Source organism: Balaenoptera musculus, chromosome 1, assembly GCF_009873245.2.
Source record: "Balaenoptera musculus isolate JJ_BM4_2016_0621 chromosome 1, mBalMus1.pri.v3, whole genome shotgun sequence".
Taxonomy (NCBI): Eukaryota; Metazoa; Chordata; class Mammalia; order Artiodactyla; family Balaenopteridae; genus Balaenoptera; species Balaenoptera musculus.
Genome location: NC_045785.1, coordinates 81,312,145 through 81,326,184, shown reverse-complemented (window position 1 = coordinate 81,326,184; position 14,040 = coordinate 81,312,145). Strand labels below are relative to the sequence as shown.

Sequence of the window (14,040 nt, the reverse complement as noted above, 5' to 3'; positions counted from 1 at the left end):
TGGTAAATGAGAGGGAGTCTGGAGTAGTGGGAAGTCAGGTTCATTCTATCATCACTTCCAGTCCTGGCTCTATGCTGCCCCTTGGTAAGTTTCTTAACCTTTCTGGGTGTCCCTATTCTGACCTTTCTCCTTTGTCCCCCCTAAGCATGAGAATCACTTTCCAACACTATGCATCTGAGAGATAACCTGATCTCAATGGCTGAATATTTTTAATGTGTATTTATTTATTTGAATTAGTAATACATCCACATGGCTCATAACATAAAGTATGTAAAGGGAAATTCGGTGCCATTCCCCTCCCACCTGCTCCTTTCTGGGTGTCCCTGTCCCAGTCCCCAGTTTTATTTTGCAAACTCAGAGGCTGTGAAGGACAATAAAAAAGAAAAAGAAAAAAACAAAAACCAAGATGACTAGATTTACTCTGAATGAACGGGATTTATTCTAAGGTGATTATTTGTCCCCTTCAAAGTCTCCCCATGTTTTCTGAGACTTCAAACAGCAACACTAAACTACTAACTAATCACAGCACCTTTTCAAGAAATTTTGACTTTGAACTTGCTAATGTGCAAAGGAAATGGTTCAGCCATTTCTCTAGAACTTGGTTGATACTAAATTTTCTATGGTCCCATTTATCATTAAAAAAATTTTGTTTGGTCTTTTTTATGCTGTTGCATAAGATAGAAGGAAAAAAGAAAGATGTGTTTTCTACTACTTTAAGATTTTTATACCTTAGGCCAGAACAAAGCACACAAATAAAAACTTTAACAAAATGACCTTAATTTCCCTTCAGCTAATTCAATATTTGTAGTCCTTCTGATTAAGATTGCTTACCTCTGCATTTATTTATAAAGAGTGTGTTAAGCAAATGAACAGTGGTGTAAGGAGGACGCAGTCACACAATTAAGATGCGTGTATGGTCCCACACCTGGCACATAGTAGGTGTGCAGCCATTGCTGTATAAAACGTCTAAATTATTAAAGCACGCTTGAAGCACGGCAATAGTAGTCAAATATTTTCCACAAACCTTTAGATTTACAATGCAAATTAAAAATCATTTTTAAAAAACATTCTCTAAGGACTTTTTTTGCATGACAACTTTGGATTAATCTAAAAAATAGCAAGTTATTTTGCAAGAACTGAGGAACACCACTCCCTTCTCCCGGTATCCGACACTGGAAATTTATTGTGCAGGAAGTAGTGATCAAAATCTAACTCAATTCATTTAGGAAAGTAAGGTAATTATAACGATATCCATCCCCCTTAGTAAAGGGTTTAGGCTTTAAGTACACACCACAGGCCGCACTCTATGGCTCATGACATACAGTCTAGCGTTGGAGGTCGCTGCATTTGTTTATTTATGGGTGAGGTTTTAATTTTTCCTATTCTACTACAATTAATTAGTTAATTAGTGCCATTCATTCATTTACTCAGTCCACAGACCTTTGCTACGAGCCCACCAGGACACAATGCTGTAGATCCACCCCTACCCTCATGGAACACACAATCCCAGCGAAGAATGACGTTTCAATAATCAGCAGGGTAGTGCTTTTATGGCGCTTTACCGCTCCCCTCCCGACTAGGTGCCTGGGTTGACCTCAGGCGGTGGCGGAGCCCGCGCCTTGGGTACAGCTCTCCCTGGCTTGCCCCAGCAGGGCGGGGTCAGCCGAGCAGCCGCCGTCGCTGCCCCCGCGCGCGCGCTCCCTCCCGCACGGCCTTTAATTTCGCAGCTCCGACCACCGGAAATTAGCCGCCGGCCGAGCGGACCCGGCCCAGCGCGGGCGATCGCGGCGTGGGGAGGGCGCGCCCGCCAGTCCAGCCGGGCGCCCGCGGGACGCGCCGCCTGCGCCCTCTCGGCCGGGGGCTCGGCGCTCGCCCACCTCTTCCAAATTTAACCATTACCTAAATCCGAAGGGAAATGAGCAAACCTCTGGGATTGGGTGTCAAGGTATTTTCAGCCTTGTTGGGCGTATTTATCCCGAAGTGTTTCCACAACAAGCTATTTCGGGGCCGCGGGGCAGGTTTCGCTCTGCGGACGCCGCGGCCACTCGCCGGGCTCCAGGCCGGCGGCACCGCTGGCGGGTGATTCACGGCCCCGACCCGGGGGCGGCGCAGCCCAAGCAGGCAGCGGGGTTGTGGGGGGGTGTCCCGGACCAGATGGGCGGGGAGGCTTCCTCGGAGCTGGAGGCTCCCACCCCCTGCGCTCCAGTCAATCTGTGTCCTGAATCTGTGACTTCTTCTCGCTGCGGAAGTCTCCCAGGAGCCAAGAATAGTTCATTTTCTTTCGAGTCATTTCTAGTGCCTGGGTGTTTGGGCCCTCCGGGTCTCCCCATCTCCCGCCGTCCCGCAGAGAAAAAACGGGGAGGGCCGCAGGGGAGGGCGGCTAGAAAGGCCAGGCCCCCTGTCCGCCTCCTATACCCTTGCGCAAAGGGGGAGCGCGCCCGCCGCCCGACTGGGGCTTGGGGGGCAGGTCTGACAGGGCTAAGCGAGCTACTCCTTAACGCTCAGGAAGTGAAGCTTGTGGTTTTGGGGGCTGAGCTCGGAAGATTAAAAAAGGAGAGAGAGAGAGAGAGAGACAGCGCGGTCTCTCCCGAAAGCAACTCAGTTTGAAAACTCTCGGAGCGCGATACCCGCGCCCTGACCCCGCAGGTAGGTCCGCTGCGCCTCCCTCCCTGGCGGGGGCGGACGCAGGAACTGGCGGGACACCGGCACTGCGGGGGCGACCAGAGGGCGCTGCCAGGTTCCCACCCGCTGCCGGCCGCAGTTCGGGAACCAAAAGAGCTCTATCCTCTTGGTCCCCGCGCGACCCGCACGGAGGGGCTGGGGATCTGGCTCAGGGGGCGCACGCCAGGCGGTTTGGTGGTTCTGCAGGGGAGCGGGATCCACCGGGAAGGAAACATCTGGTGGGGAGGCGGAGGCAGCTGGGCTCAGGAGGCTGCCCGCTTGCGCCTCCAGCTCCCGCCTTCCCAGGCCCTGACAGTGAAGAGAGGCCCGGCCGGCCCGCGTGCGCCGAGGAGGCCGCCCCGCCCCCGGGCGCCAGCTGCTGCGAGAGGTCGCCTTCCCACGGGATCAGCCCTTGGTCCTACCACCCCTCTACCCATTCCACCCTCCCGGGAACGGACAGAGCCAGCCAGGATGAAAAGGAGGCGCAGGGCTGTGGCCTGAGTCGGGAGGTCGCTTCCGTGCCAGTCAGTCCAGACTCAGCGGTGGCGCGGACAGCTCACCCCCTGCATTCCCGCCCCTGTCCCGCTCCGCGCCAACGCAGACCCAAACCGCAGCAGGGCCCTCGGGACATTTTCACCCCATTTTCCTTTTCCTCCGAGTTTCATGGTTGTTTAAGAAATTGGTTTTGGATTTGTGGTGTCTAAGTATACAGCCGACGGAGCAGCTCACGCCGGGGCGCAGGGAAAACTGAATCGGCAGTGCTTCGCCCTAGGGCAGCCGAGCACCCCGAGGCCTCCTGAAGCCCCGACCCTTAGGGGCCGGCCCGGGTACGGGCGGGCAACACCCTCAATCCTAGGGGCCTTCTAGCGTTTAGGACACGGGAAACGTCCCTTGGGACTCAGCTATATGTCCCAGCGGTCTTTTCTCCTAAGCCTGTCCCATTCCTCCTCCGGGGAAGGGGACATGGTGGGGCGTGGAGCAAGAACTCGTGTTGATTCCGGAGCGCCAACCGGCAGACTTAGACTCTGTCCTGCATCTTGCTCTGGGAGCCGCACGGTTCCTAGTCCGGCAGAATAAGTCGCGCGAAGCTCAAAGATGAGGGGTCCTTCCCAGACCCGGGATCCCCAGGGCCCTTGTTTCTGAAATAACCAAGACAACCGAGAGCTGCGCTGCCCGAAGAGCCTGCAGCTCGCACTTGAACCCGGCCCCCATCGCCTTCACCCTGAGAGAAAGGCAGATTCGTTCTCCCCAAACCTCCTAGCCCGCCAGGTCCCGCCCCCGGAGCGAGCCCCAGGAAAGGCCGTAGGCGCTGCCCCGCCTCCCCGCCGGGCTCAGGTTTCGACCCCGGGATTAGGTGAACTGATTGGGGGGTTAATGAGAGCGGCGTAGCGGGCAGCTAGCTCCCTCCCAGGCCCGCGCCCCGATCCCGACTCTCTAGCTGCTGCCAGAGCAGCCTGCGCTCTCCCGCGTCCTCTAAACGGTTGGTTCTCTGCGGACTCCAGCACACCGCGCGTTTCATAGCCGTCGCGCGCGAACCCGGCTCGACTTCCCCAGGGCGAGGCTTTTGGTGAGCAGAACGGAAAGTGCTTTTTCCCGGGACTTTGTTTCCGAGGTTAGGTCTCCATGGTCTGGTGTGTTTTGCCCCGATCCCTGCCTGTTCCCTCCGCACCCGCGTCTCCGGGCCAATTTTTTCCCTGCGTGGGGCACAAGTGAGGGGCGATCAAGATCACCGGGAAGCGAGTTCTTCCCGGGGCCTTGATTGGTCCTCTGCCACCTGCTTCCCTACCTTCCTGCCTTCTTTCTCCGGCCTTTGCTTCCCCCAGTCCTTCTGATGCAGTTCCCCCGACCCCGCCCCTCAATCAGCCGGAGGCGTCTCGCCCCTGACCCCCTTTCACTACAGTCTGTAGCCGGCTCTTGGAGGGCTTGGTTCTTTGCCTCAACCCGGTCCGCGACCATCGACACATTCCGCCCTCCCCCGCCCTAAATTGATCCGCGCGTCTACGCCTTTCTCCCCAACCCAAGAGCGGATCCAGACAAGCGATGTGTGGTCGAGTTGGGGTAACTGGCCCGTTGGGGACTTCGGCTCTCGGAGAGTTTGATTACCAAAACGAGTTTTGCTAGGGAAGGGGAGGGGCCGAGGGGCGTGGGCAGGGCAGAAGGAAGAGGCCTGTCTGAGCCCGGGGACGGGTTTTACCGCTGAGCGGCGGCGGCTGGCTCGCGACACCTGTCCGAGTGCCACCTGGTGAGCGCGGCGCAGCGGGGCCAAGCCCCTCCTCCCGCGGGCCTTCCTCCCTCCTTCCTGGCCCGAGCTTTCTTTACTCCGCTGCCCAGTCCCGGGTCTCGGAGCGTGCTGACCCGCGTTTCCACCCTGTTCTCCTCTCGCAGGTCTCCGCCAGACTGGGGCTTACGGTGGGCTGACGGAGGCTCCAGGGACCCTTGGAGCAGAGTGGGGAGCGCGCCCGACCACCATGCCGCGTTCGTTCCTGGTTAAGAGCAAAAAGGCTCACAGTTACCACCAGCCGCGCTCCCCGGGACCCGACTATTCCCTCCGCCTGGAGAATGTACTGGCGCCAGGCGGAGCAGGTGCGGGGCGTGCGCGGGCCGGGCGGGGCCGCTCCCGGGGCCATAGACTCTGTGTCCCGCCACACCATCCCCCAGGAACCGGGAAGGGCGGTCCCGAAGCCCCTTTGCTGCCTTTTTTGTTACCTACCTTTCAGGTTCCTTCCGGGCTTGTCGCCTAGGTGCCAAGGCCTCTCTGCTCCCGCCCTTGGATCCGGGAGGGTTCCGGCCGGGTCTGGGGAGAGCTGAGGGAGCCCAGGTGCCACGGTCTGGGGGGCGCCGCTTCAGAACCATCGGGCCCATCCAGACCCAACCTAAGCCCCTATCCTGCCTCCTCTCCGCAGACAGCACCTCGAGCACAGGCGGGGCGAAGGCGGAGCCCCGGGGTCGTTTGTCCCCCGAGTCTCAGCTGACCGAAGCCCCCGACAGAGCCTCCACGTCCCCCGGCAGCTGTGAGGGCAGCGTCTGCGATCGGAGCTCGGAGTCTGAGGACTTCTGGAGGCCTCCGTCGCCTTCTGTGTCTCCAGGTAGGGACCCGTTGGGAGCTCTGGGGCCCGGGCGGCAGAGACCCCGCGGTGAGGAATGAACCGGAGCGGCTTTGGGCACAGAAATGCCAAATGGATGGCGGAGAGTCTTTCTGAGAGGAGGGAGCTTGTTCATGGGCCCCGCAGGGAGGCATCGGCTTCTCTGGGACAGGGACAGCCTGCTCGCGGGGTCGGCTGCTTGGATCCCAGGCAGTGCTGGGATCCCAGAATCCAGACCCCCGAGTCTCAAACGGAGACCTGGGCAGTCTGAGAGAAAAGTGTCGTTGCCTTTAAAAATTAAGCTCGCTCCCGCGGCGTTGGGCCTGACAGAGCTGGGCACCAAGCGGGAGGGACCGGTCCGGGACGAAAATCTCGGCCCCCCGCTAGGTCTTCGCAGGCGCGGATTGGGGGCCTACTTCATTTTTCGTTCTGCCGGGTTGGCCCGGCTTTGGGGACCCGCCCGTTGGTTTCATTTCCAGCCAGCAATCGAGCTTCGCGCAAACCGACTGCACGTTGGGTGGGAGCGAGTCTCCGGTTCCGGCGGTGGCGAATGGAGAGCGCAGAACAGCGGGATTCTGCCGAGGGTTATTTCCAGATTTAATTTACTAGTTTTAAAAGATACCCCCAACCCCGTCCCACACTCAGTGCGTCGACTTGGCTAAAGAGAATGCGTCTGGGAGCCGGCGACCCGAGGGTCCTCCTTGGCTGTGCAGGACACCGCCGCGCAAGGACTGGGCACCGCCGGAATCTCCGACGGAAACTCGAAATGCAGCTTCTCACTGAAGCGGCTAGCCTGGGCTGAAGTCTGCGGTGTCTGTGAACAGATTAGTAAATCCGTATGCACTTAGGGAAAAGTATATATTGGTATTTGGTTTTAGAAATATTTGCATGGGTCGGGGTGCAGAAGGCCGCGAATTCGGAAAGCTGTTTGTCTGGCAGGTGGTGACTAAACCTTAAATTGTAAATTATTCCTCTAAGAAATTCGTGGGATTTTTTCTTTTTTCTCTGTCAAATTATGACAGGACTGGGAATAGGGAGTATTTAGCAAGCCCGAGCCCCCTTCCCACTGGCCCTTTGCTACCTGCATTGGGTATTTAATAACTGAGAAATGTTAACGCCTTCCCGTTTTTAATTTTTTCCTAGACAGATATGTCTCGGATAGGGATAGGGCGGGCCGCATTTTATTGGTCCTCTCTGCCTCCCTCCTTCCCGATTCCGGGAAAGAAAAAGGAGTAGAACACGTAGGGGCCGGGAGAGCGCCGGAGCTGGGCCCTCTGCCCACAAGCTCGGCCCAGGGCCGGAACGGCCGCCGCTTTCTCCTCCCGCGCAGCTCCGCTCTGCTCGGAGCATTTTTGAAGCGTGGCGCGTCTTTCTCTATGGGGCCGCCAGATGTGCTGGTCCAGCCAGAAAAGACTCTCTTAACGCCGTGCGCTTCCGCTGACCTGGCACAGAATTTACCTCTCTCCTCACCTGCTGTCATTTTAAGTTTCTGTGTGCTGCCTTGTCGCCTCCAGTGGTCCTCGAGGCCCCAGGGACCCGGCCAGCGTTTGAGCCTGGGGGCTTCCCTGGCACGCTGCGAGAGGCCTGGCGCACCGAGTGCTGCACAAGGGCTGGGTGCCTGGCACTTCGCAGACACACCGACTGGCCGACGCCGCCGGGTCTCGGGCCTGACCTAACCGGACGCCCTCTTGTGCCTCCACAGCCTCGGAGAAGTCGGTGTGCCCCTCGCTGGACGAAGTTCAGCCCTTCTCCCTGCCCTTCAAGCCGTACTCGTGGAGCGGTCTGGCGGGTTCCGACCTGCGGCACCTGGTGCAGAGCTACAGGCCGTGCGCGGCCCTGGAGCGCGGCGCTGGCCTGGGCCTCTTCTGCGAGCGCGCCCCGGAGCCAGGCCACCCCGCGGCGCTCTACGGCCGGGAGCGGGCTGCTGGCGGCGCGGGGGCCGGGGCGCCCGGGGGAGGCAGCGCAGGAGGCGGAGCTGCCGGCGGCGCGGGCCTGGGGCTCTACCGCGACTTTGGGCCCGCGGCGGCAGGACTGTACGAGAGGCCGGCGACCGGCGGGCTGTACCCGGAGAGCGGCCACGGGCTGCACGGCGACAAGGGCACCGGCGTCAAGGTGGAGTCGGAGCTGCTGTGCACCCGCCTGCTGATGGGCGGCGGCGCCTACAAGTGCATCAAGTGCAGCAAGGTGAGGCTCCCTCGCGCCTGGCTTTAGCGGCCCTGCGCCCCCGCCCCCGGCCCGCGCCCAGCCAGCGTCCGCGCCCCTCGGCCCCTCTCAGCGGCCCTCTCCCCGGCCCCACCCGCCTCAGGTGTTCTCCACACCGCACGGGCTCGAGGTGCACGTGCGCAGGTCCCACAGCGGCACGAGACCCTTTGCGTGCGAGATATGCGGCAAGACCTTCGGGCACGCGGTGAGCCTGGAGCAGCACAAAGCCGTGCACTCGCAGGTAAGCGCGGGACGCACGGCCGCGCGCCGCCCTGCTCAGGTTTTCGCGTTCTGGCATCTTCTGCTTCTCTGTGCAGCACCGACCGCTCTCTGCCTGGCACCTTTCTCCTTGGACTTCCCCCGACTGCCCCCAGTATCCTCTGCCACGTCCCCTTACTCAGACGTAGGCGTGCAGGGAAAGGTGCGTGGTTGCCGGCTCAGGGCTCGAGGCAGCCCTGGAGTTTGGTGTCACATCATTGTGAGACTCCAGAATGTGATCCCCATCATTACTTTGGGTTTGAGAAGGGCTTGTATGCACTCTTGCAGTGGATATGTCAGATTTATTAGCTCTGTTTCTTGGCCTCTTTGTTTTTACCAAATGGCTGTCACTTAATCTGCATTGACCCCTCCTGACTGAAGAAGAGGAATCTCAGCTCATTTAGAGCATCCAGTATTTGTCCCGCTGTTCTTTCAGTTATTCACTTATAAATATTTGTTGCTCAACTTCCAGGTGCTAGGTACATGAGAATCCAGTAACACACCAGGTATCCTTGACAGGATACCCTCACAGAGATTACAGTTTAGCTGAGAGATAGAGGCTATGTAGATAAGCAAATAAGTTCGCAAGTTACTATGACAGAAGAATGCTTACTTACAGAGACCTATTTACTAAAAAGAGTAATCTCCCGTCTCCTTCAACACCCACACTGGCTGGGGGGAGGCGGGAGGAGCCTCTCAAGTGACTGAGGTCTAAGCCTCCTGTTGAGGAGGGTGGAGAAGTGTTTGTAAATTGGTGTCAAAAAAGCAGGGTGGGGATACGTTTTGACCAAGGGGTGTGGAAGTTTGTGGCTGAAAAGTGTTTGGGTTGAAAAAGTGTTAAAGGGGTAGAGGATATGGGTGGGAAGGGTAGAGGTTGGAAATAAATGGGAGGAGAGAGGATAATGGGGCAGGCTATGGGGAAGGGGAGTCTGAAGGAAGGGAGAGCCCTAGCTTTGGGCTAGTGTCAGGTTGGTGGTGAGGAGAATGGCAGCCTAGACCATTGCAATAGTAATGCCACCTCTTTCTCTCCACAGGAACGGAGCTTTGACTGTAAGATCTGTGGCAAGAGCTTCAAGAGGTCATCTACACTGTCCACACACCTACTCATCCACTCAGACACCCGGCCCTACCCCTGTCAGTACTGTGGCAAGAGGTTCCACCAGAAATCAGACATGAAGAAACACACCTTCATCCACACTGGTGAGCTGAAGGCCCCTGGCTTGTAGGAAACACCTGTTGAGGGGTGGAAAGTGGGGGGTGGAGGTCATTGTTTTTCTCCCTGAGGCCAACATAATTCACCTTCTCTGTGATATTCTTGCCCCAGAATGAGTGGTGGAAATGGCCTTCCAGGTGGAGTTAATCACTGCATGTGTATTAAAAAAAAAACAAAAACAAGGAGGCACAGATTCTCTTAGGTTCATTTACATACGTGGTTCTCCCCAGAGAGGCTTTGATTTGGGGTTATATCTGAAGAACCACTCAGCAGGTCAGCTGCAAGTTTTCTATCCTTGCAAAGAATATTTTCTTCTAGTTTAGCAGCTGCTCCAACTGCTGCCTGCTCTAGGTGAGACATGGAGCTCCAGGGTCCTCTCAGAGTGTTGCTCTAAATGTTTACCTAGAGATTGAGACTTTCTCTAGGGCTACCACCCAGCCTTTTGTGGGAGGGTCTTATGTGTGACCTTTTGGCTGCATTTTTAGGAGTCTGACAGCTTATTCTAACTGAACAAGGGAAAAAATGGTAACTATTACTAGGCTTTTTCTGCTAAGCGCTTTTAAAATGCATTATCTCATTTTATGCTCACAACAACTCAGGGAGGTAGACTACTCCTTATCCCCATTTTAGAGATGAGGAAAGTGAGGCACCTGCCCAGGGTCATATTGCTAGCAAGTGGCAAAGCCAGGACTTGAATTCAGGTCTGTCTGCTCTCAAATGTCTATCCTGTTGACCACTGTTTATTATATTCTATTTTCAAAGCCAAGGGGATTGGTGGATATAGAAAGCTTCTATTCACTTATTGCCCTTTTCAAAATATCAGCAAGTTTGTCATAACAATGATGAGTCTTTAGCCTATTATGATGCTTTATAATGTACAAAGTGCTTTCAAATTTATCTCTTCATTCGATTCTTACTGCCGTCTCATATAGTAGAAGGAGCTGCTCTTATCATCCTGAAACTCAGAGAGATGGAATGATTTACCAAAGGTCAGACTGAGAGTAAATCATAGGGCTGTGGAATGCTCTGGCTTCCAATCCTGAACTCTTTCTCTAACATTTTGATTGTGTGTAGGTGGCAGTTTTAATGCCAGGAACACTCTCTTTAATAGTCAACAAGACATTTACACAAGATCCAGAATTTTATTTTATTTTAGAAGATGAATACTGACTTAAAACAAATTGCAGTGTGTTCCAAACAATCACCGTTGATGTTTACAAATATGCTTGGGCAGTGTAGATGCCCCCATCAGAAAACCTAGAAAAACATCCTACTTTAATCATGCTTTCTTGCCTGAAATTTCCATGCAACTCGCTCCTTTTGAGTAAAGGTATTCAAGACGCTCACCAAAATGCAACTAGGATCTTGACTGAATGAAACATTAAGCCCTTATCAAACATTTACATTATAGCTAGAATTTGTTTCTCAGATTTGTTTGACCCTAAGGGATAGGATAAGTTTTGATGATTGGTTCCTTATCAAGGAAATCTGAAGCACAAAGATAGAAAGGGGTACAGCAAGAGGAACAGAGGGCTCCTCAAAAACAGACTTCTTCTATTTTGCATTTTTTCCAAGGCCAAACCCTGACTATAATGCCTGCTTAGGCTATTTGGAAAATCATGCTACTTTCCCAAATGTTAAACAGCATATGAACTGGGGGGAAAACAAACCCTTTTCTATTACTTATTTAAAGGTATTTTATTTATTTATTTTTGGCTGCGTTGGGTCTTTGTTGCTGCGCTTGGGCTTTCTCTAGTTGTGGCAAGCGGGGGGCTACTCTTCGTTGCGGTGCGTGGGCTTCTCATTGCGGTGGCTTCTCTTGTTGCAGAGCACGGGCTCTAGGCGCCCGGGCTTCAGGAGTTGTGGCTCGCGGGCTCTGGAGCGCAGGCTCAGTAGTTGTGGCACACGGGCTTAGTTGTTCCGCGGCATGTGAGATCTTCGCGGACCAGGACTCGAACCCGTGTCCCCTGCATTGGCAGGCGGATTCTTAACGACTGTGCCACCAGGGAAGCCTATCTGCTATTTATTAATCTATGGTGAAGAGTCGCTGGTATATAAAGAATCCTGTGATTAACCTCATAAAAAGAAAGTAAAATCAAGACAGAAAAGGATCAGCTGCCTTAAGAAATACTTTTTGACCCAGACGTGGATTTTTTAAAATAAGACTTCTAGAAATGCCCATGCTTTCAAATACATCCTGTTGTCCTCCAAGAGCAAGAAAGAAGACAGGCTCACTGGTCCATACAAACCAACACCCACTTGGAAACTCAGATTTGAAAACTTCCTCTCAATTAGAACAGAGTCACATGATTTGAAAGACAGCACCCCAGCCCCTTGCGCTGAACATCTGCTGTGGGAGCTCTCTACTTCTAAAGCCAAGGGAGTCCTCCCAGGGCGGATTCAGCTGCGTGTCTGGGGAGGGCACGTGGCCTTTGCTCTGTTTCCGTTTAGCAGGAAACGGTTTGAGGCCTCTGGCTGGGAACCCCCACCCGGCGAGTCTCCCTTTCACCTGGTGCACCCCTGCCTTCCCGGGACTTGCACTGCCACACACGGCACCCTCCAAGCTGCTCAGAGGCCCTAGACTGTGGTGCAGCTAGCTGCTGCCAAGAGCTTGCGGGTCACAGTGAGTCCCCTCTAGCTCTATCATAGACTCATGCTTCCTCCCCTCCCCCTTCCATCCCTGTAGGTGAGAAGCCCCACAAGTGCCAGGTGTGTGGCAAGGCATTCAGCCAGAGCTCCAACCTCATCACCCACAGCCGCAAGCACACAGGCTTCAAGCCCTTCGGCTGCGACCTGTGTGGAAAGGGCTTCCAGAGGAAGGTGGACCTCAGGCGGCACCGGGAGACACAGCATGGGCTCAAGTGAGCGCCTTGGCCGGCTGCAGGCGCAGTTAGGCACGCAACACTACAGAGGGCAGCCTCCCCACTTGCCACCAGCCACTTCCGCAGATCCCACCAGGGTGATCCCCCTTCCCTTTTCTCCCTGGAGCCGCCAGAGGGGATAAGTTACCTTTTCGAATTTCAGCCTGGAGTGGGAACCAAATGACTGCCTGGGTATGGGACTCACCGAATAGGCTCCTCTACATCTGAAGACTCCACGTGGAGAGGCAATCAGATAAAATCTCGGGCCTCACAGTCCTTCCTATTCCCAGCCCTGTTCCACAGATAGGAAGGTCCTTCAGGTTTCTTCCCTCCTCCTTCTGACCTACCCCAGATACTTGTGTGGAGGAGGAGGAATCATCATTTACAAGGTAAACATATTAATGTTTTTATCTGGAATGAAGAATGAGTGTTATTTTATTGTTTTCCTTCTGGGGAGTTTTTTGACCCCTTTTTGTTGGGTGCTGCCTATAAAGGTTGGAGGAATCATTTCTTCCACTTGGAGACTGGTTCAGAAACTGATTTGGGAAAGGGATTTCATACTTTTGAAATTACAAGATACACTGTGTATCCTGCCCCAAGAAGGAGCAGAAGAAAAGTCGGCTTGGTGAGGAGAAGAGATTAGACGTCCTCCCTCCAGGAGGCCTGTGAAGGCTTCTTCAGAAGAGGTGGAAGCACAGAGCAATGCCTTTGGACAAGATTGTCATCCATTCATTCAGCAAATGTCTATTGACTACCAGTTACCATGGTTTCAGGCCCTATGCTAGGTACTGGGGAGCCAGAGAGTAAAGTCTCTGTCTGCCTCTGCCCCACAACTCCGAGTAGCTGGGTCTATTCTCCCCCCGCCCAAAGGAATTCTGAGAAGGTAAAACAGAATCTTGAAACTTCCCTTCTGACTGTTTGGATTTTATCAAACATAAATGAAAAATAGCTGAACAGATACTTCAAAGATTTTTGTGTATATTCAGTTTTTTTATTGTTAAGCTGATATTTTTAAGATGTCTAAGCTAGCAGGCATGTGAAGGCTCTGTCTTCAACTCTTTGAACCCTCCATGTGTACCACAGAGGAAAAAAAAAAGTGGTGTTTTTACTATGATGAAGTTTGTAAATGTTTTTAGATCTTCTGGAGTGCATTATGTTTGTTAATACATATTTATTAGAGTGATGTTTTAAGTTAATAAAGTATTAAGACTCTTACATATTGCTTTTCATTTAGGCAGGGAATTTGGGAAAGAACTTTGTTTTGGTCTCTAGGGGCAGTTGGCACTGAAGGAAACTGGAGCAGAGTATAAAAGTAAAGCAGACAAGCTAACATCCAGAAGAGAGTAAAATCCAATTGCTCTGGTTTTCATGTGCTTTTTTCTTTTCTTCTGTGCCTGAGCTCCTTCTTTCTTAGCAGAAGAACTAGGGATACAAAAGTAAGTTCCTACCTTGCCGAGTCTCTGATGTCCTACATGTACATGGGCTTTTTATTCTGAGAGTTTCAGGTTTTTTGTTTTTGTTTTTAAACAGGACAGAAGGCTCCCAGATGAATAAAGGCATTACGAGCCTTAGGTCTAGAGACTGAGTCTTAGTCACGACTCTGTCACCAACATACCATGTGACTTGGGCAAATCCTTTGACCTTCCCGATAACTGGTTTCCTTCACCATACAATGAAGATATGGTTCTGTCATCACAATCCGAACCTGACTACTTTGATTCTCTGGAGACAGAGGGGAAAGAAAGTATCTGAGACCTATTAG

The 14,040-nt window shown here is 53.8% G+C and overlaps 1 protein-coding gene across 1 annotated transcript; it reads left to right on the top strand.

Moving 5' to 3' along the window:
• Positions 1-2,577: 2,577 nt before the first annotated feature.
• On the top strand, positions 2,578-13,493 carry GFI1 (growth factor independent 1 transcriptional repressor). Its single transcript, XM_036874421.1, has 7 exons — positions 2,578-2,646; positions 5,047-5,244; positions 5,565-5,747; positions 7,447-7,928; positions 8,050-8,187; positions 9,239-9,404; positions 12,104-13,493. Exons 2-7 carry the CDS (start codon positions 5,130-5,132, stop codon positions 12,280-12,282), a joined length of 1,263 nt encoding a protein of 420 aa, XP_036730316.1. The 5' UTR covers positions 2,578-2,646; positions 5,047-5,129; the 3' UTR covers positions 12,283-13,493.
• The last annotated feature ends 547 nt before the right edge of the window (positions 13,494-14,040 follow it).

Bases quoted from the DNA above. Each gene is read 5' to 3' on its own strand.
- GFI1 (XM_036874421.1), top strand. From the start codon at position 5,130: ATGCCGCGTTCGTTCCTGGTTAAGAGCAAAAAGGCTCACAGTTACCAC. The intron at 5,748-7,446 runs GTAGGGACCCGT...GTGCCTCCACAG, and splicing joins GTCGCCTTCTGTGTCTCCAG to CCTCGGAGAAGTCGGTGTGC. The intron at 8,188-9,238 runs GTAAGCGCGGGA...TTCTCTCCACAG, and splicing joins ACAAAGCCGTGCACTCGCAG to GAACGGAGCTTTGACTGTAA.